This window comes from Macaca mulatta, chromosome 3 (assembly GCF_049350105.2).
Source record: "Macaca mulatta isolate MMU2019108-1 chromosome 3, T2T-MMU8v2.0, whole genome shotgun sequence".
Classification (NCBI taxonomy): Eukaryota; Metazoa; Chordata; class Mammalia; order Primates; family Cercopithecidae; genus Macaca; species Macaca mulatta.
Genome location: NC_133408.1, coordinates 78369526 through 78392808, shown reverse-complemented (window position 1 = coordinate 78392808; position 23283 = coordinate 78369526). Strand labels below are relative to the sequence as shown.

General features: G+C 36.1%; 1 protein-coding gene across 1 annotated transcript in view; it reads left to right on the top strand.

Moving 5' to 3' along the window:
- SPMIP7 (sperm microtubule inner protein 7) overlaps positions 1 to 23283 on the top strand; it is a 65131-nt gene that overhangs the window by 25907 nt on the left and 15941 nt on the right. The window contains exons 3-7 of the mRNA XM_001085774.5: positions 8898 to 8974; positions 13242 to 13380; positions 15242 to 15309; positions 19771 to 19812; positions 21196 to 21303. Coding sequence (XP_001085774.2) covers positions 8898 to 8974; positions 13242 to 13380; positions 15242 to 15309; positions 19771 to 19812; positions 21196 to 21303 — 434 coding nt within the window. The remainder of the gene's footprint in view (positions 1 to 8897; positions 8975 to 13241; positions 13381 to 15241; positions 15310 to 19770; positions 19813 to 21195; positions 21304 to 23283) is intronic.

Sequence of the window (23283 nt, the reverse complement as noted above, 5' to 3'; positions counted from 1 at the left end):
CCCTTGGGTTCACATCTTACAACTCAAAAGGCCCCCTCCAAGCTCCTGGAAATGTATACCTGTTTGAGACTTGAAGGTAAACCTGACCAGGAAAACTTTTCCCCAGAAGCAGATGGCATCCTAGACATTGACAGCTACCCTAAGGCCATAGATCAAGACTTTTCTGACATCATGAAAACCGAAAACCTTATCCTTTTTCCTCTGTTTTCTATTTCTGCCATCCTAATCCTTCCCTTTCTTTACAGGAAAAGCCATGGACTGTAATTTGTGGATGGCTTTAGCAAAGGCTTATGCTCCAGTAAGAAACCAAAACAATTATTAAATTTGTACCTAATGCCCCCAAATTAGGAAACGATTCCACTAATGCCACTGCTTGTCTGTGTTACCGGTGGCAGTCATGCTAAAACCTCAAAGGAGAAGTGGAAATTGATATTCTAGACATGACTGCTACTTGCTTTCCTGTGCTTATTGAAAACAATACTCTGACCTTTCCAGTTAATAACAGAATGGCTACCAAATATAAAAAAAACCTATCCGAGTGATGCCTATAAAAGGTATATTGTGCTTCCAGGCATTGAATACTCAAGATCTGGGGATCACTTATGGGGGTACAACTAATTGCTTGTATGATGTCACTGGGCTAAATCCAGTAAGGTCTTGTTCCACTGAATATGGTTATGCATCCTTCCAGCATGCTTTAAAGGGACTACACACAGAAAATAAATTTCTCATCGAACCTGGCTCAGGAGCTACGTAGGCCTATGGGTGAAAAAGTGTAATTAGCCTCTGCTCACATGCCACCAGGTGGCCCTCTTTTCCAGCTCCTGGGGGCCTGCAGATACATCGGGTCTGAGGAGAATTTGTTTACTGTGTTCTACCTCCTTGCTGGTTCATATCTTGCTAATGGGCCTGGCTCACTCCTGTCTTCCAAATAGCTTTCTCTGAAAGTTTCAATAATACCTTCCATAATCAAAGGCCAAAGTGATCAATAACCAAAATTAATACTAACCTTAAAGTGGAATGAAGATAAGTTACTTTCCACTGAGAAAAGTTTCTAATGAGGTTCCTGGATGCTCACTCTTGTTGGTAGATGGTGCCAGTTGTATGGAATTTGAAGGTAATCCATAAATTGGGAGAACATCTTGAAATTTGTAGCCAATTATATTTTCCAGGGTTTAAATGGGAAGAAGCCACTCTCCTGAAGGGGGATTAAAAAAAGTCATGTTCAGCAAAAACACTTAATGGAACACCATACAGTGTTAGATCTCTTCTTGGCTTATGTTGGGATCTTGCATGTGGTGCTAAACAGAACTGAGTGCGGCACTTATCTTCCCCCTGGTTTTACTACTACAGAAAGCTTAATTTAAAAGGTAGCCAACACTGCTATTCCTGTAGATACCACCACCGAATGCACCACGGACATTTCTCAGGGAAAAGAAACACATGATGTGTTTATGGAAGTAGCTAACAGCTGATTTGCAGGCATCCCGAATGGTGGATGGGAAGGCTGGCTAGTCTAAGATTTCCTCATCTCTATGTTTCATTTAATCATCTGCAGATTACTACGATTGATATTACCAGGCTAACTACAAAAATAGGTATCTCTTTAAATCAGACCATTTTACGGCACACTATTGTTCTTAATTGCCACTCCACCCCAAACACAGACTATGACCACTAAGACTTAAATACTGCTGAACTGTCTTTATTGCTTGAATTTTGAATTGTTTGTTCTGATGAGTTTAGTTTGCAGAGATTCCTGTTAAATAGTGTACTTCCCCTCTTTCTTTATATTATCCTCTCAATAGCCATTATAGTGGTCTCCCTTGTGTGTTATATCCCTTAAGAATCATAAATGCTCATTTATAGCCATCCTTTGTACATCAAAAGATCTCATTACAGTTAGAGTAACAAAAACATGAGGAAAACATAATCATCCAACTAATTTCATACAATGAATTGCGAATTTTATACAGAGACCAAACAAGTCCATTATGAAGGTGACAGAAAGGAGTGTCAGTGCTAAGGTTTTGGTCACTCTCTCAAAATTGAGTGGCTGAGCAAAAGAGAATAATTGTTAAATTAAATTAGATTTGGCCTGAAACTAACCTACATATGTAATAAACTGTAATCTCAATTATATGTGAACCAACTGCAACCTAACAACTTGTGAGTAAATTCTTACAACATGCAGCTGTGTTGCAGCCAATCATAGCAGCCAAGCTTTCAGCCAATCACACAGGCTGCAAACCAGCAAAACATGTTAAACTAAGGCAAACACGGAACTATACCACGTAGACTATTTTTGTATGTCACTTCTGTTTCCTGGCTATAAATATTCCCTGCCCACATTTTGCAGTGGAACTCTCTGAATGGCTTTTGTGTTGAGTGCTACCTTGTTCACGAATCTTTCTTTTCTGCCCAATTAAACACTGCTACATTTAATTTATCCAAGGTTCTTTTTTTTTTTTTTTTTTTTTTTTTGAGATGGCATCTCGCTCTGTCACCCAGGCTGGAGTGTAATGGCATGATCTCAGCTCACTGCAACCTCCACCTCCCAGGTTCAAGCAATTCTTCTGCCTCAGCCTCCTGAGTAGCTGGGATTACAGGCACTCACCATCATGCCCAGCTAATTTTTGTATTTCTGTAGGGAGTTTCACCATGTTGACCAGGCTGGCCTTGAACTCCTGATCTCAGGTGATCCTGCGGCCTTGGCCTCCCAAAATGCTGGGATTACAGGCAGGAGCCACGGCACCCGGCTGTTCTTTTTTAATAGTAACATATTCACAGGTTCCAGGGATTTGAATATGGATATATTTGGGGGTTTAAATATGAATATATTAAAATGATAAAAAAATTCAGGTAAAGGAAATGAAGGAAATTTATTGCCAACAAGTGTACACTAAAAGAAATCCTGCCTAACAAAATATTACCTTTTTCCTTTTATTTAACGTTCATATGATTGTTTTAAATAAAAGTATAACATTGTCCTCTGAATGTATGTATGACAACTGTAGAGTAAGAGATGAAAACATGTGATAAATTAACATAAGGTTGCAATGTTTGTACATGTTATGTGAAGTGGTATGTTAACTCTAAGTGAACTGTGGACAGTTAAACATGCATATTGTTTTCTCTAGAGGAGTCCCTAAAATGCAAAGTAAAGAAGTATAGTTAAAGTGTCAATTGATGGCTTAAGCTGGAATTCTTAAAAAGCAAAAAGACAAATTTAAATAATTCCCAAAAAGGCAGAAAGAAAAGGAACAGAGAAGTAGAAAGGTAGGGTTTTCCAGAAGCCAGTAATAAAATGCTACACTCAATCTAAATATATCATAATTACATTAATGGCAATATACTAAACATTCCAATTATAAGGCAGACATTGTCAGAATAGATAATAAAGCAAGACACAGCTATATGCTACTTACAAGAGGCATACTTGAGATATATAAAGATACAAATCCATTGAAAGCAAGTCAATGGAAAATACATACAATGTAAATAAAATATAAATAGGCTTTAGTGGCTATTTTGAGATCAGATTAAACAGACTTCATGACAAAGGGTGTTACAAGACATAAAGAGGGTCATGGCTTAGTTACAAAACAGTTAATTTGTCAAGAAAACCTAACAATCATAAATGTGTATGCATCTAGTAACAAAGGTTCAAAATACGTGAGACAAAAATGAACAGACCCAAAAAGGAGAGATACACAATTCCACTGATCACCTTAGGAGGTTTTAAGACCTTTGTCCACTTGATGAAGCAGCTAGACAAAACAACTAGTAAATACCTAGATCTAAACAACACATCAATCACCTTCAGGTAGTTGGTATTTATAGAACACTACACCAAACAAACACTAAATATTCTTTTCAAATGCACATGGTATATTTACTACTATAGATGATATGTGAGAACACAAACAAGTCTTAATACATTTAAAAGTATTGAATTCATCCCACATATGTTCTCTAGCCACCACAGAGCCAAATTAAAAATTAATGATCATAAGACATCTAGGAAAATATCAAATCTTTTAAAATTAAACACATTTCTAAATAAACTACAGGTCAAAGAAGAAGTCACAAGATAAATTAGAAAATATTTAAACTTATTGCAAAAGAAAACATATCAAAATTTGTATAATGCAGTTAAAACTCTGCTAAGAAGAAAAATTAGCTTTATTTGCTTATCTTAGAAGACAAGAAAGATCTAAAATTAATGATAATGTTTCAATATTAAGAAACTAAAGGCTAGGTGTGGTGACTCACGCCTGTAATCCCAGAACTTTGGGAGGCTGAGGTGAGTGGATCACTTGAGGTCGGGAGTTCAAGACCAGCCTGGTCAACATGGTGAAACCCTGTCTCTACTAAAAATACAAAAATTACCCAGGCATAGTGGTGGGCGCCTGTAATTCCAGCTACTTGGGAGGCTGAGGCACAAGAATCACTTGAACCCAGGAGGTGCCGATTGCAGTGAGCTGAGATCACACCACTGTACTCCAGCCTGGGCAACAGAGTGAGTCTAGGTCTCAAAAAAAAAAAAAAAAAAAAAAAAAAAATCCAAAAAAAAGAAACTAGAAAAATGATTAAATTAAACCAAAACTAAGAAGGAAAAAAATGTAAAAATGATATGAATAGAAATTGTGAAATGGAGGATAGATATACAAGATAAAAAATTTGAAAAGTCAAAAGTTATTTCCTACCTAAGTGTCCACAGACAAATGAATGGATAAAGAAAATATGGTGTGTCTGTGTGTGTGTGTGTGTGTGTATAAATATATATGTTAGGATATTATTCAGTCATAAAAAGAAAAAGAACCTGCCATTTACCACAACATGGATGAACCTGAAGGACACTGTAAGTAAAATAAACCAGGTACAGAAACAGAAATATTGCATGATTTTACTTATATGTGGAATCTTAAAAAGTCAAGCTTATAGAAGCAAAGAGTAGAATGGTGGTTTACAGGAGCTGAGAGGTGGAGAAAATGAGAGATGTTGGTCAAAGGGTATAAACTTTCAGTTTTAAGATGAATGAGTTCCAGAGATACACTATGGGGACTGTAGTTAATAATACTGTATTTGTTACTTGAAATGTGACAAGAGAACAGATTTTTGGCATCCTCACCACATATACACATACATACATACAAATGATAACAATGGGTGATGACAGATGTGTTAATTAACTTGACTGTGATAATCATTACACAATGTATACATGTATCAAATCATCATGTTGAACACCTTGAATATATACATTTATTTTTCAATTAAATATTTTTTAAAGCCCAAAGGTTTTGCTTTGAAAGCATTAACAAAAGTAATAGACTTATTGTTAGTCTGATCAGGCAAAAGAGAATACATATTACCAATATAAAAAATTACAGATCCTAAAAAAGGATAAGGAAATATTACAAACTTCTGTGTGCCAGTTCTTTTGGCACTTAGACAAAATGAACAAAATCTTTAAACATACAAGTTAACAAAATTAATACTAGATAAAATAGAATATGATAAATGCATATATGTATATATTATATATGGAGTTCTGTTTTTTTTTTTTTTAATCAAAAGACTTACCACAGTGAAAACTTCAGGCCTAGATAGTTTTACTGATAAATGTTATCAGATATTCAGGAAACAACCACCAATCTTATGTAGGTTATTTCAGAAAATAAAAGAGGGAGTACTTCTCCAACAATTTTAGGAGTCTAACTTTACCTCATACAACAAAATCAGACAAAGATTTTACAAAAAAAGAGGAAATCATAGATTAGTATTTCTCATATACACAAACACAAACATCTTTACAAAGCAAATAAAAAACAATAATTTATAGAAAAAATATATCATAATCAAGTAAACTTTATCTCAGGAATGCAAACATTCACTTACCATTAAAAATTAATCAATGTAATTTAACATACTAACGGAGTAAAGGAGAAAATTATTTTGCTAGATATACCTTTGATGAATTTTTAAAAATATATAATAAACAGGTTTAAACATGGAGTAGAAAAAAGTGAAAAAGGAAATCATAAACAGAAAAGTCAATTCTTCATAGCAATAGAAAAAAATACAAAATTTATATGAAAACACAAAAGACTTGGAAAAGCCAAAGCAATAATGTACAAAATATGAAAGCTTCCTGACTTCAAAATATGCCGCAAAGCTATAGTAACCAAACCAGCATGGTACTAGTGTAAAAACAGACACGGAGACCAATGGAACAGATTAGGGAACCCAGATATAAAGACACATAATTGCAACCGATTCAACTTCAACAAAGGCTCCAGGAATACACAATGGGAAAAGGACAGTCTTTTCCATAAATGGTGCTGGGGAAACTGTATAGCCATCAGCACAAGAATGAAACTAGACCCCTACCTCTCACCATACACAAAAATCAAGTCAAAATGGGTTGAAGATTTAAGTCTAAGATCTGAAGCTCTGAAACTATTAGAAAAAAAGCTGAGGAAATGATCTAGGAAATTGGTCTGGTCAAATATATTTTGTGTAAGACCTCAAAAGCACAGTCAACAAAAGTAAAAATAGAAAAAATGGGACTACATCAAGCTAAAAAGCTCTGTACAGCAAAAAAAAAAAAAAAAAAAAAAAAAAGTGAAGAGACTACTCACAGAATGGGGAAAATATTTGCAAACTACCCATCTGACAAAGGATTAATAACCACAATGTATATAAGGACCTCACACAACTCTATAGCTTTGTGTATATATATGTATGTCTTATGTCTTATCCTGAAAATGTCTATTCATATCTTTTGCTATATATATACTGATTAAAAAGGGGCAAAACATATGAATAGACATTTTTCAGAATAAGATATAAAAATAGTCAACAGGCAGGTGAAAAAAATGCTGAACATCACCAATCAGAGAAATACACATCAAAACCACAATGAGATATCATCTCATACCAGTTAAAATGTCTTTTATCAAAAAGTCAGAGAATAACAAATGCTGGTGAGGATATGGAAAAAGGAAAACCTTCATTCACTGTTGGTAGAAATGTAAATTAGTACACCCACTATGGAAAACAGTATGAAGGTTCCTCAAAAAACTAAAACTAGAAATACTGTATGATTCAGTGATTCCACTACTGAGTATATATCCAAAAGAGAGGAAAACAATATATCAAAAAGACATCTGCATTCCCATGTTTATTGCTGCCCTACTCGCATTAGGCAAAATGTGGACTCAACTTAAGTGTCCATCAGTGGATGAATGGCTAGATAAAATGTAGTATGTACATACAATGGAATATTATTCAGCCATAAAAGAGAATAAAATTCTCTCATTTGTACCAACACGGATGGAACTGGAGGTCATTATGTTAAATGAAATAAGCCAACTACATAAGACAAATATTGCTTGTTCCCACTGATATATGAAAGCTAAAATGGTGGATCTCATGAAGATAGAGAGTAGATTGGTGGTTACCAGAGGCCAAGAAAGGGGGTGTGGAGGGGGGGATAAAGAGAGGCTGATGAATGGGTACAAATATACAGTTAGATTCAATAATTAAGACTGTGTTTGATATATCAGTGGGGTGACTATAGTTAGCAACAATCTGTTGCACATTTCAAAATAACTAGAGGAGAAATATTCATATGTTTCTAGCATAAAGAAAAGATAGATATTTAAGGTGATAGATATTCCAATTAGTCTGATTTGATTTTTACAGAGTATGTGAATGTATCAAATCATTACATTTACCCCCAAAATCTGTATATCTATTATGTATCAACACAAATACATTTTAAAAATATGAAAGTTAATAGTGGTAGAGTAGAAGGTATATATGGAAATTAGAGACAAACCAATGCAAAATTAAGAGACATGAACCACAGGATGAAAAGTCCAATATTTTTCTGGTAGTAATCCTAAAAGAAGAGAATAATTATAATTCATTGACAGTAAATAGATAAAGATGGAGAAATATTTGATGAAAGTCATGAATTGTTAAATCAAAGAAGTATAACAAGTCCTAAGCCAGATGAACAAAAATACGTCCTTTCCTAAACAAATTCTATTGAATCTGTAAAAAATCTCAAGACAAAGATAGTGTCCTAAATATAAGCAAAGGGGAGAGACACAGAATACCTGCAAACAATTAAACTCAGTGTATTTTAAAAGCAACAATACATCTTTGAAATCAATTAGATAAATTTGTTACTAAAAAGATCATAACTAGAATTGAACTAGAATTTTAAACCCAAGTTAGAACATTTTTCAAAACTGGGGGTGAATTAAAACATAGAACTAGAAAAAGTTTACATTTGTGAAAGAATTAACAAAACTTGAAATTCAGCAAAAACAAAATGGAACCAAGTTGCTAGGGGAGAAAAAACAAGTACAATAAAAAAGCAAAAGGAGGCAAAGAATTGGTAAAATATCATTGAAAATTGAAATAAATAGTAACCATTAAAGATAATAATTATTATAACAATAATTAGTTAATTAATTTTGATAAAATAACTGGAAGATAGAGAAAAGTATCTCATAACTACTCTCCCTAAGTTATTAGAAGAAAAGACAATACGTTTTAAAAATGTTTTAATTACATTGTGCTAAAACTAAGTATTTGCTGATATTTGCAATTCAAGTGGTTTCTCTTAAATTCTCACTTTCCACTAACTTTAATATACTTTTTGTGAATTTTAATTTAATGATTATGACAATAAAACAATGTAAATTCCTTAAACAGGAGAGGAAAAGTAGGGAAGCATTAAATCTGGTCAATGCAAGAGGTGAGTGAAAGAAGAAATACGAAGAAAGAGGAACCCAAAAGAAAACATGATGACTAGAAAACAATAGCAATTTCCATTTATATTTGGTCTCTTTTAACTTATTGTTCATGCCTTCTAGGATGAAAGTGAACCACTTGTTCAAACAAACAAGAAATGCAATGCAAAGGACTCATTTTACAAGTCCTCTACACAAAAGTAAGCAGTTTTCCCAGTGGAATTTTGATTTTGGAATATATTTCTTTTTCCTTCATGACACATCCTCTTTATGTCTACAATATTCTGGATCTCATGAGTGACCCAGAGAACATCAAACACAGACATTTACTTATAGTGATTGCTAAAATAAACATTGAAAGAAGAGTCTTAAGGCACACCTATGCTTGATGGAAGAATAAAACCAAAACAGAAAGTAAATGGTCAAAGAGAGAGAAAGGGGGATAAGAGTACAGCATCCTAGAAAGTCAAGACAGAGAAAGTTTAAAGGGGAGAATTCATTGACTCCATCAACAAATATATTGAGTACCTATTATGAATCTATGTCTTAGACTATGAGCTACATCAGTGAGTAGGCAAAGATCTCTGCTCTCAGGATCTCTCATTATAAAGGTATATTGGTCTGTTTTCACAATGCTGATAAAGACATACCCGAGACTGGGCAATTTATAAAGCAAAGAGGTTTAATTGACACAGTTCCACATGGCTGGGGAGGCCTCACAATCATAGCAGAAGGCAAGGAGGAGCAAAGTTACGTCTTACACGGTGGCAGTCAGGAGAGCCTGTGCAGGGGAACTCCCATTTATAAAATCATCAGATCTCATGAGACTTATTCACTACCACGAGAACGGTATGGGGGAAACTGCCCCCATGATTCAATTATCTCCACCTGGCCCCACCCTAGACAGGTAAGGATTATTACAATTCAAGGTGAGATTTTGGTGGGGACACAGCCAAACCATATCAAAAGGGAAACAGACAATAATAAGCAAATACACTAAGAAAGTAAACAGACTATATCTTAGAAAGTGATGGATAAGTCTGCGAAGAAAAGGTAGAACAGGATAAGATCAGGAGTCCCACATGTACAGGGTAGCAGGCTTCAGTAATAAGTAGGAGACGTGGGGAGGCCTCCCCAGGTGCTGAGGGGTGTGCAGAAATTTGGAGGAGTTGAGAGAGCACCCATGCAGAGACTTGGAGTGACTCTATTCCCTGAAGAAGGAATATGGAGCAAAAGCCCAGGTCAAAAGTGTGCTTAAGATGTTAAGAAAGAACAAAAGGCCAGGGTGCCTGGAGTAGGGTAACAGTAGGATAAGAGGAAGGAGTAGCAAAAGGAAAGGTCAGAGAAGTACTAGGAACCAGATCTTGTGGGACACTTTAAGCAATTGGACTGTCATTCTGAGTGACATGAGGCTTTAGCAGAGAAGTGGAAAGATCAGACTTGTACATGAAGGTAGCAATCATGGTGTCTGCTGTTTTCAAAGTAGATTTTTGCAGGGGAGAGAAGATGGAACACCAGTTAGGAGGTTATTGTTGTCATTTAGGACAGAGATAATGGTATCTTGGGGGAGAGTGCTGGCAGAAAAATTTGTCAGCAACGGTTGAGTTCTGGATGTATGTTGAATGTAGAGCCAACACAATTTTCTGATTGTGATGAATCTGGAAAAAAGAGGACTCAAAAATGATTCTAAACCTTTGGACTATGCAGCTGGATCTACTGAGGTTGCCATTTCGTAACAGGGTGAAGGCAGTGGAAAAGTCAGTTTTACATACATTGAGTATAAAGATGTTTATTAGACAACCAAATGGATATGTCAAGTAGGCAGCGTGAAATATGGATTTGAAGTTTGAGGCAGAGGCCTGGGCTAGAGAAATCAACCTGGGTGTCATGGCTTATAGAAAGGTATGTAAAGCCATGGCACTGAATGAGAACACTAAAGGAGAAGTGTAGTCAGACAGGCAAAGGGCACTGAGTCCTTGCACCTCGTTAAAAAAGAGAAAGAAAGAGGAAAAGCCAGCAATCGAGACTGAGAAGGAGCAACCAGTAAGGCAGGAGGAAGATGAAGAGTCTAGGTCCTGGAAGGCATATTGAGGATGTGTTCAGGAAGGAGTAATGAATGCCAGTTCACATGATGCAAATAGGTCAAGTGGGATGAGGCCCAAGAATGGATAATGGGGCTTACTAGTGGATTTAGAATTCAGCAGAGTGATAGAGTGAAGGCCAAAACACATGGCATGGCACAGAGAAATGGATGAAGAGGGAAAGAGAGGCAGCAAAAAGAATAAAAAAATGACAACACGTGTGGACCTCAAAGCACTTCATGTCTGCCCACTCTTTTTTCTTCACATATTTTGAACACTTCAGACAGGCTTCACATTTCAACTTCATTTTTTTTCTCATTCAAATTGAAAGTATACCCATGACCAAACATAGTGTCATGAAACACATGTATGAATGCCTACTATCCCAGGGGTGTTATGAAAACATTTAAAAACATGATATGAAGTTGGATTTCAAAGTATTAGAACAACATGAGAAAAAAGCCTTGTTCATCAGTCATCTTGAATCCAACTCTAGGGCTCAAAACATACCTGCTTGCTGAATGTGGGACTTTGGCATCCTCCATTCTTTTTCGTCTCAATTTTCTCATCTTAAAAATGAAGGTTGATAACTAAATGACCCCTAAATTCCTCTCTCACTTTTGGGTTTATTTCCCATTGTATTCTTGTCTTGATTTTAATTTTAAAAATTTCTGTGATCATCTCAGAAACAGTTAATATTTTGATTAAGGACATGATACTTCACTCAGAATGGAAAAGTTTTATTATAAGACAAAGTATCAAATCAGAGTATTAAGTAGTTTATCTTGAAACATATAAAAGTATCCTTAGGGAAAAGTTTATTACCTTCATGGAAAATTCCTAAAATATTTATGAAATTTATCAGAGGCTCAAACAGTGAGGTATCTTTTAAGCTTTCATTGAACTCACGGATTAATTTCTTACATACAATACTAGTCAGATATGTTAGAAAACATTTAAGACTTTGCTATGATTTAAAATACCTTGTTATATTTAGTACTTCTATGACACTAATTTGAAGATAAGTAAGTTCAAAATGTGTTCACACACAACAAAAACACTATGGACTCATCACTGATCTATTTAACTTTTCCAATATTATGTTTTTTAATTTTCACAGCATTCCTATGTGGTAGAGACAATTTTTGTATAGGGTTCTTGTTCACTCTTGTATCATAAACACCTCGCACAAGACTTGAAATATAGTCAACTCTGAACAAATATGTGTTGAGGAAGTAACAGTCACTGATAATTCTTTTAAAAATGACTTGACTGACAGGGGAATTTTTGGAAGGGTATGCCTTGTCCAGAGAATGGAAAGATCAAGTTTCGCACTAAGTGTGGATAGGGCAGGAGAAGGTTTGGGGATCCATCCATCTTGTCATAATATACTCTTTAGAATGCGGGTTGTATGGTTTTCACTCAATCAAATTGGAATTGATTTCACCGTGTCTGTCATATATGCCTGTGAAAAAGAACAACTTTCAAAACTCCGAAGATCCCCATATTTTGTGTGTGTGTGTGTGTGTGTGTGTATGTGAAATAATTGCATTTCATAGGATGGCTGAAGCCCTTCAACCATGCTAAAAGAAACTTGTGCAATTTGGCTGCATTAGTGTGGAATACTAGGAATGCTGCTGAATCTTAGGAGGCAGATTATGTGGATTTGAGTCCTGACTTTGATCAATAGCTGACCGTAAGCAAAGGAAATCAGTTTTCTAAGCCATAGTTTATTTGTAAATTAATGGTATTCTCTGAAGGTCAAATGAGCATTTTTTTGGAAACTGTAAGATGTATGTAAGTTTTCTATTTCTGTGTGACAGACTGCAGGAATTTAGTAGCTTTTGTTATCTGGCAGTCCTGTAGGTCGGAAGTCTAGGCATATTCCAACTGGGTTCACTGTTTAGGGTTCCCTAAAGCTGGAATCAAGGTGTCAGCTGAGACTGGGTTCTCATCTTCCAAGATCATTCAGGTTGTTGACAGAATTCCATTCATTGTGGCTGTAGGACTGATATTTGTTTCTTCAAGGGCAGACAAAGAGCATGTGTTGCCATTTCGTGTCTCTTTTTGGAGCTTGCTTGCTTAGATTGGGCCTATTCAGGACAATCCCACCTTTTGATTAACTCAAATTCAACCGATTAGGGACCTTTACTACATGCGCCAATCTCTTGGGGCATATAAAATCACATAACACAGGAGTACTATCTCATCATAATCACTTCCTCTGCCTACTGTCCAGGGGAAGTGATTATATATGGTATGCACACCAAGGGGCAGGGGTCCTCGGCGTCATCTTCAGATTCTTCTTATCACAGTATAATATTGTTATAAACTTTACCAATTGAATATGCTTTTCATAAGATGTTTCTATATAATAACTTCATAGAGCTTATGAAGATGTTCCTTGGGATAAGATGCTACCACCAAAACTTGTTCCAGAAGAAACAACATTGGAAAAGGCCGCTGACCCCATCTCACAGTGTTTTACTCTGAAAAGATACAAAGGGTTGCCAGCAATAACTCAGGTCAGCAGACTTCTCCGTATTTCTCATTGTTACTGAAATGAGTTCCAAAACTTTAAGTCAAAATAATACTTATCTTGTTGTTAACAATACATAAGGAAGTAAATTTATGTAAGATAGGTAAATATATATATATACACACACACATACACGCACACACACATATGTATGGAGTTGAAATTTCCATAATCGTACAAGTTATTGATGACTGCAAATACTTTGATATTTTCAATATTTAAAACTTTTATTGATTATATAAAGACTACCTCTTTCTCAAAAGTCATTTGCAATGACTGTGTTTATTTCTAGAATTGCAAGAGAATGAGTAAATAATGAAGAAGACAGAAATAATTTTACCAGATAACCTATGCTGAAGATGGTTCTTCACACAGGATCTGGATCTTAGCTCTGTACTTTTCATGGCAAAAAGAGAAGATCCATAGATTGCTATCTGATGTTATCACTTATTATGTGATAAAACAAAGCATACCAACTTTTCAGTAGTGACACTCATTCTTTTCATTTCTGAGTATCAAGAAGAATTTATCACATGAATTATCATATCTATGCCATAGCCAGATAACTTTTCCTCATGTGTGAATCTGTGTTACTCCACTGATTAAACCCATCGCTTTTTATTAAAAAAAAAAAAAATCCATACTCCTTGACATGACACAGATCCAATTCTCCAATATTTGTCCATGGTTCCCTCCTTAGCTTCATCCCTGTCCCATTCTCTTACTGTTACTTCTTACTGTTCCACTTTATTGGCCAAACATCACTCCTCACTGTTCTGTGTCCTATCTCTGTTGAGCTTCTCTCAAGTCTCAAGTCTGCCATGCTCTTTTCCAGCTTGTGTGCTTTGCAAAGAGTGTTCCACTGCCTTCCTCACTCTCCCTATTTATGCCAGGTGAATCTCAAGAATTTCTTCAGGTCTTATTGTAGCCCTCACTTTTGACCTCCCAACACTGGATTAGATGTCTCAGCTTTGTGCTTGCAAAGTACCTTCTACTTCCATTGATTCCTTTATCCTTTTGTGCCACTTCTCACTGCGTAGGAGTCTTGTTAAGCCCTTGGACTGTTTCCCGTAATGAAGTTTTTGAGTACATAAAATCCATAGGATTAAAAAAAAATCAATTATATTGAAATACAGCTCTTAATATAGATCCCAAGAAGTCCATTGATGATAGGTTAAGAAGCTCGTATTTTCTTGTAAAATTTATTCAGCTTTTACAGAGGAAAATGATAATGAAAGGGGGAAAACATGGCTTTAATATAAAGACTCAAACCTGAGATTTTCACATAGAAAAAGTTAATTAAAAGATAAATATATATGGTTTCATCTAGCTAATTTTAAAGGATTGCTAAGCTACTTTAAAATGTTTTTATACCTGTGAAAGTTGGTCCTTTCATTACACATTCCTTGGCGTTAAATTCTACTAGCATCCAAAGTCCTTCTTGGGCCAGATGAGATTCAAAGCTTAGGATCTAGCCTGGTTTGGAAGTGGGAGACTGGCCTGAGTTTGCAGAGGGTAGGCTACAGGGGATCCAAGTCAGAACAGTAGCTAAGGATGAAAACTAAAATCAGACCTTCCACATGGGTTTCGACCTGAAACAGGTGGATAATGAGACGGATTCCAGCTATGAGAAAACAAATTGAAATTGGAAGTTTGAGACCAAAGCAAAGACCATGAGTGGCTCCAGACCAAATCCATGAAGTGCTAGGAAAGCTTGAAGAATGTGTTTCCTAGAGAGCCTGGGACATGGCTGTGATGTGGAAAGGACTGTCAAGGGCACAGGAACTTATCCACCAGAAATTATAATGTGCTCATTAACTGTCATTGATTTTGATGATTATTTTTAGATGGTTGGTGAGCTCTGGGACAGATTTCAAACAAGATCTTTCTTGGCACCAGTCAAACCAGTTAATTTGTAAGTTTTATCTCCTGAAGTTCTCACACTAGGTTTTTCATTATCGTGTATTATAATTAAGAAGCTGGTGCTGTAGCCCATGGCTTAGAGGGGTGGGTGAGGAATATGTTCTCTGATGGAGAGCAACCCAGGGCCCCCCTGACTCACATCCTTAGGGCTGGGAAGATGACCCAAATCCCAGGACAATTGCTCAGTGTGCCTGCTTCCTTTACTTTCTCTTTACCCTCCTTAACATTTAGAATATTGGATGTACCATAACCATTTTGGAAAAGTCAGTGCGGTGACTCATGCTTGTAATTGGAGCATTTTGGGAAGCCAAGGTGGGAGAATTACTTGAGCCCAGGAGGTAGAGACCACCCTGGATGGTCTGTAATTGAAAATGAGTTATAATTTCTCTTTTGTAGACATGGTAAGACCCCATCTCTACAAAAATAAGAAAAATAAAAATTAATTAGCCAAGAGGGATGGTGGTGCACCTGTAGTCCCAAGTACTCGGGAGACTGAGGCAGGAGGATCCCTTGAGCCCAGAAGTTCCAGGCGGCACTGAGCCATGATTGCACCACTGCATTCCAACCTGGGTGACACAACAAGATCCTGCCTTGAAAATAAATAAATAGGCTGGGTACAGTGGCTTATGCCTATAATCCCAGCACTTTTGGAGGCCTAGGCATAGGATTACCTGAGGTCAGGAATTTGACCAACATGGTGAAACCCTGCCTATAATCCCAGCTAGTTGGGAGGTTGAGGCAGGAGAATCGCTTGGATCCAGGAGGTGGAGATTACAGTGAGCTGAGATCACGCCACTGAACTCCAGCCTGGGCAATGAGCAAGACTCCATCTCAAATAAATAAATAAAATAATATAAAATAGGGAGGGCTTTATAAACAATTTGATATAAGCAATTATAATGTCGCTAAAATCCATGGACTTTATATAAAATCGATTATACATTATTTTCTATCAATTTTTGTATTATATAGTTACTTTGTGTTCTATTAATGTTAGAAACTATGGTTTTATTACTACTACTTCCTTACATGTAATTTTCACATTTAGTCTAAAAAAACTTGGTGTTTCTGCCTTCGAAAACATCACAATATTGTCTCTTCATTTTTGTTCTTAACACAACCCACAACACAGGTTATCATCTTTGTTTTTATTTTGTATTCAGTTTTGAATATTTTATGTACACAAAAATGTATAAGAATGTGATATAGTTTGTGTATCTGCTCCCCAACTTCAGAAATAAAATATTACTTACACAATGGAAAATTTCTATGTACTTTTTTCTAAGCACATCTATCTTCCTCAGGGAGCATGACTAATATTCTCGATTTGACGTTCACATTTTCATGCATTCTTTTAATTTTTTAAGACATACGTGTTATTGTTAACCAATATATGGAATTGTGTTCTTTGTTTATAAACCCAGTATTAGTGGTATCATACATATATTTATGCAAGTTTATATTTTGTTCATATAAAAAAGTACATATGAGGAAGTAATACTAATAAAGTCATAGTTTCAAACATTAATAGAACACAAAGTAACTATATGATACAAAAATTGATATAAAATAATTTACATTATTTAATTTTACATTATTTAGTTTTACATTATTTTAATTTACACAAAAATTTATATTTGTGTTTGTAAGATTCATACCTGTTGACATCTGTGTTTCTAGGCATTTGTTTTCATTGTTGTAGAGTCTTCCCTTAAATGGATGTGCCAAAAATTATTCATCCATTCTCATAATTTTCTGATTTTTACTATAGTTGGTACAGTGCCCACATGCCTTCACATACCTAAGTGTAAAAATATTTCTGAGTTTTATATACTCATATTTATGTCTAGAATTGTTGGGTCATGTGGTGTGTACTTCTCTGCTTTTTACATATTGCCATGTTCTTCTCCAAATGAGTTTTAACAATGGAATCTCCCATTATAAGTGCTTGGGTTCCCATTACTGCACATCACAGCCAGTGTTTAGAATTTTCAGATTAAAAAAAAAAAATCCAATCTTATGAATTACAAATTGTGCTCCATTATAATTTTAGTTTACATCTACTTGATTACTAACGATCAGTTTTTGCAAGTTTATGACCTGTTTGAATTTTCACATCTGTAACTTGCCTGCTCATATATTTTGTCCCTTTTGCTGTTGGATTTTTACTTATTGATTGTCACAACTTTTCTGTTCAATATGCTGGGTAAAAATCCTTTCTTGGTAATATGCATCAAAGTATCCCCTTCTAGTCTGTGACTTTTTTATTTTAAGACTTTTCTATTTTTGCTTATCTGAAGTTTTGAATTTTAATGTAACTAAATGCATCAATATTTTTCTTCAGGTTTTGTTGTTTTTGTGAAGATTTTAATGACTGTTTCCCTGCCTTGAAAGAATAAAGATATCCTCCTTTTATAACTTTTTTTCTAAAATATTCAAAGTTTTGCTTTTCACATTTATTATTTTTAAAGCATTTGATTTTTACTTATGATAAAGCTAGGGATCCATTTTCCCAACATAAATAAGCAATTATGCTAGTTCAGTTTAATGAGAGGATCTTACTAAACAGTGTAATGAGTGATTTGTAGGCCTGTTGGGTAAAGCCTGTGAGTGCTGAATCACAATCAGCATTTTGCAAAAATAAAGTTGAATAGGAAATATAAAAGTGAATCACATGGAATTTTAAAATGGAACTATGTATTTTTCAATAACTACTGTGGGCAATTATGAAGAATAGCGTGAGAGAGACAGACATCACTTACGAAAAATACATGCTATTCCGGAAAAAAATTATTCATTCTATCTTTTGCTCCCTGGAATTTCATCTGATTTTCTGGTTTTTAGATGATCAATTTGATCATCACCTCAGTGGAATGGTTAATCTTATATATTTAACTTTATATTTACCTAATCCAAATTAAATTTAAAGCAAAATGGAGGAGATATTGGTCCACAGCAAAACTAATGAGAGTTTTTGCTAAATTTTAATTATCAAAAATCAATATCAAGGATATCATTTTTAAAATCTTTAACAATTGCACCACTTCAATAAAAGTAGTATAAAGTGACCTTTAAAGGGGATTTTTTTGGTAACTGGTAGAAAAAAGAATGAAATGGAAATACACAATACTGTACTCAAGTCTGACTGCTGGATCTAGAAATGCAAATAGTGACAGTACGGAGAAGAATGTTGAGTCTTGTCAGAAAACTACCATTTTATTGAACCATATCTAAAAATGATGTGTAAGATTTTTGATAAAAATTATTTAAAGTATGATTTTGTCAAATGTGTAAAATACCCTGCTATAGACTCCAACGTGTAAATTGAATAGTAATCATTTAAATAAAATATTGAAATAGTTAAAATTCTAAGATTCTTGGCCAGGTGCATGGGCTCACACCTGTAATCCCGGCACTTTGGGAGACTGAGACAGGCAGATCACGAGGTCAGGAGATCAAGACCATCCTGGCCAACGCGGTGAAATCCCGTCTCTACTAAAAATACAAAAATTAGCTGGATGTGGTGGCAGGTGCCTGTAATCATAGCTACTCGAGAGGCAGAGGCAGAAGAATCGCTTGAACCCAGGAGGCGGAGGTTGCAGTGAGCCAAGATTGCGCCACTGCACTCCAACCTGGGCAACAAGAGCGAGACACCAACTCAAAAAAAAATCAAAAAACCAAAAAAAGAGATTCTTGTTTATATAGCATGCTGAAATTGATGATAATCCCATTTGAATACCTTTTTTAAAATGTAATTTTTTGTACTAATTCTTAACATGTGAATGTTAGTTCTAAAACTTAATTGGTATATTGGTATTTTTAATTACGTATCATGTGGTAAAATGGCAAATAGCTCAGGGAGATGATAATTTTTTTATTCCAGTTTACATGTATCCACTTAATTTATTGATTATAAGTCAGCTGGCAAATGAAAAGCTATGTGTGTTAGTCAGCACTGCCACACCTCAGAATTCTTCAGCATACTATTCACAATGGAAGCCTCCTGTATGTAAATGTTCCTTCCAAGAACCCACACAAAAACCTATATGTGAACGTTTATAACAGCTTGATTCATAATCTCCAAAACCTAGAAACAACCAAGATGCCCTTCAGTAGGTAAATAGATAAAGATACTAAAGTATGCCCACACAATGGAATGCTACTCAGCAATGAAAAAGAACAAATGCAATACACAACAATATAAATGAATCTGAAACACATTTTGAAAGCAGTCAGACCCAAAAGTTTATTACATGGTTCCATTTATTTGACATTCTGGAGAAAGCAAACTACATCCTTAAATAGTCTCTGTTCAAAATCACAAACCTTTAAAGGACAATTCCTATGAGATATCTTTGAAGGCTTTTATCTTAATTAGAGAAATATTGTAATAATTTGATGTTTATTAACTTAATGTAAATAACCCAGTTGCCTCTCTTCTCTTTTTTTGAAGTGTGAGTTCAAGTTCTAGAAGTAAATATATTCCTCTCTACACGTAAGTAATGTTTCTCAGTCTTGTAAAAAAATTTTAGATTTGACCAGGCGCAGTGGCTCACGCCTGTAATCCCAGCACTTTGGGAGGCGGATCATGAGCTCAGGAGATCGAGACCATCCTGGCTAACACGGTGAAACCCCGTCTCTACTAAAAATACAGAAAAATTAGCCGGGTGTGGTAGCGAGCGCCTGTAGTCCCAGCTGCTCAGGAGGCTGAGGCAGGAGAATGGTGTGAACTCGGGAGGCGGAGCTTGCAGTGAGCCAAGATCGCGCCACTGCACTCCAGCCCGGGTGACAGAACAAAACTCCATCTCAAAAAAAAAAAAAAAAAAAAAATCAGATTTATATTTTGGTTGTAGTTGCTTTCAGCTTACTCATGTTGTATTCACTTTTTAAGACAACTTATGCATTGTAACACATTTCTAATGTTTACATGGCACACAGTGCCTGTTTAATGTCAGAAGTCCCATCTGAGGTTTGGTTTTGATGAAAGAAAGAAAGAGAGAGAGAGAGAGAAAGAAAGAGTGGTATTTTTTCGTTTTTCCAAATAGGTTACCTTTTGAAATAAAATACCTTGGATGCTACCACTATTGGGTGTTATGAATCACGAAAATTGTTTTAATTGCAGAAGGGATGAGGCGCTCGTTAACAGTGAAGTGCAGGAAATATCACCTCTTATTTTCTACATTTAATGCCGGCTTTCCATAGATGGCAAAAAAGTACATTATCTGCCAGTTGGGGTCTTCTCTTAGTTTTTAAATGGAAGAAAAACCTTGAAACAAAGTAGATCCAAGAATATGGAGGAGGGATCTGGACCTTTAGTCCTGGCCCAACCCCTCCCATTACTCGGCCTCTCCTGCTCTGCAGTTGACTGGTATTTCTACCAGTGGCCCCAGAAGTCCTTGAAACTCTCTCTGATTGACATTAACTCGGCCTCTCAATTTTCTCTCAGGCCCAAGGGCACGTGGCTTGTTGCCCAAGCCCCTCTGCACCCGTGAGGGTTTCCATCCACCCTTAGCCTTATTATCTCCAGCATACGCCCGCCTCTTCCTTGCCCAACCTCTAGCCAGTCTCCAAAGAAGGAATTGTGCTGGGGCTACAGGAACAGCCCGCTTCTTTGTTCAGAAACACAAAACAGCCCTTACTCTCACTCTGGCTCAAACTTAACATCAAGGAGCATGGCACCGCTCATTCTGAGGAAGAGAAAATCATCTTTATATATTTTAAGGAAAATTGCTCTATCATTATGCTTTACATTTTGCATTTTGAGCCTTTGATCTATTTTGGCAAATAAATTTCCTTTGGAAGTTAGAATACTGTTCAACGGTTTCTTCTATGTTTCTTATAAAGAAACGTATGCCTTCTTTCCTTTCCATTCTAACAGTGGTCATGTGCAGTCTACAAATGCTGATGATGTTGACAACCCTTTGGGAGACATCGCATCGCTAGCCAAGCCGCGGTGCTCTAAGCCTCTTTATACAAACACAAGTCGGTGAGTTCCATTCATGATTATTTCCCTTGTTTTATTACTGAGAATGAAATATGATGATGGACTTTACTATAAATGAAGGAATTTAAACGTGGCTTTTTATTGAACATAGCTGAAGAAGAAAGATACCTGCTTCCTAAAAGAAATGTGGTTTGTCACAAAGGAGATTTTGGAGATTGACTCACTTGGGGCCCTTGAGCAAGTCACTTCATCTCTGTGACTTCAGTTTCTTCATCCGAAACTTGTGAGAAAAAAAATGCCACCAAGCGAGGTGATCGTGGAGGGATCACTAATGTTTGTAAAGTATCTGAGAAACGGCTGATCACTAACAGAGAGGAATCACTTTTTTTTTTGAGACGGAGTCTCGCTCTGTCGCCCAGGCTCTGGAGTGCAGTGGCGCAATCTCCGCTCACTGCAAGCTCCGCCTCCCGGGTTCACGTCATTCTTCTGCCTCAGCCCCCTGAGCAGCTGGGACTACAGGCGCCCACCACCACACCCGGCTAATTTTTTGTATTTTTAGTAGAGACGGGGTTTCACCGTGTTAGCCAGGATGGTCTCAATCTCCTGACCTCGTGATCCGCCCACCTCGGCCTCCCAAAGTGCTGGGATTACAGGCATGAACCACTGCGCCCGGCCGAGAGGAATCACTTTTACACATAGGAAATTGAAGGCTGTCGTGCCGTGCTTCGTCCTGAGGAAGGAGTCAGTGGGCTGGATTCTTCCATACATTCTGCAAGGAAATCATTGCTATTACACATAATAATTCTAAAAATCTAAAGGAAGGATATAGGAAGAAAGCCAATTTAAAATATTCTTCGGGCACAACAATTTAGGACTGTTTCTTCTTTGATACGTACATCTAAATTTTGAAATGTTTTATGAAACATTCTTGCTAAAGAATCAAAACATTCTTTGGGGTCATTTCTTCAAAGAGAGTGAAGAGCAGTATGGCAGCATTTAAAGATCTGACGTAAAAATGAACCACTTAACTTCAATAAATTGGGCGTATAGCATTCCTACCTCATCTTGCTGTTAATTTCTGTTTTTAAGCAAATGATATTTTGAGAGAATCATAGAAAAGAATTGAAGACATTAATTGTACTTATCTGATTTGGGCACTAGAGGGCCTCCAAGGTTGCAAAGTTTCTTCTTTTGATTCGCTGTCAATTTTTAACGGAATCTTAACCTGTTAACACAAAGAAATGCTTTTCATTTTTATTTATAAAATATTGACAGACACAGAAAGATATAGTGTCACATACGACATATCAAATAACATAAGTAAACGCCTGTCTATCCCCCACCTAGTAACACACAGAATCGTACTCAAATGTTTTCAACCATGTGTGTAGCCCCAATTTCATTGCCCATGCTTCTGCTTCCCCAGCTCAGAAGTTAAACTCGTTAGACTTTATGCCTTTCTTTTGCTTAGTTTTCTTTCTAGTTTTGATACATACATATGAATCTCTAAACAAATTATTATGTAGTTTCCATAATACTGCTTGAGCTAAAAAGCAAAGTACAGGAGAATACAAACAATATGATGTCATTTGCATACGAGTACATGAGCTTACTTTGTGCCAAGTAAGGAATAGAGAACCATCCTATTCAAACGCAAGTATGTCTCCTCTTGAATTTTTTCATCTTAAAGTTTCTTGAAGAGAAATGGCTTTGTGGTATTTTTAGGGGTTTTTTTAATGATTGGTGGCACTTAATCATGGCTGGGAAGCCCTGCTATACCCTTGCCTTTTCAGTGAAAGCCTTTTTGGTTTTTTTTGTTTTCTGGTTTTTTTTTGTTTGTTTGTTTGTTTTTTTTTTTTTTTTTTTTTGAGACAGAGTCTCACTCTGTCACCCAGACTGAAGTGCAGTAGTGTGATCTCGGCTCACTGCAACCTTTGCCTCCCGGGTTCAAGTGATTCTCCTGCATCAGCCTCCTGAGTAACAGGAATTACAGGTGCACAGCACCATGCCTGGTTAATTTTT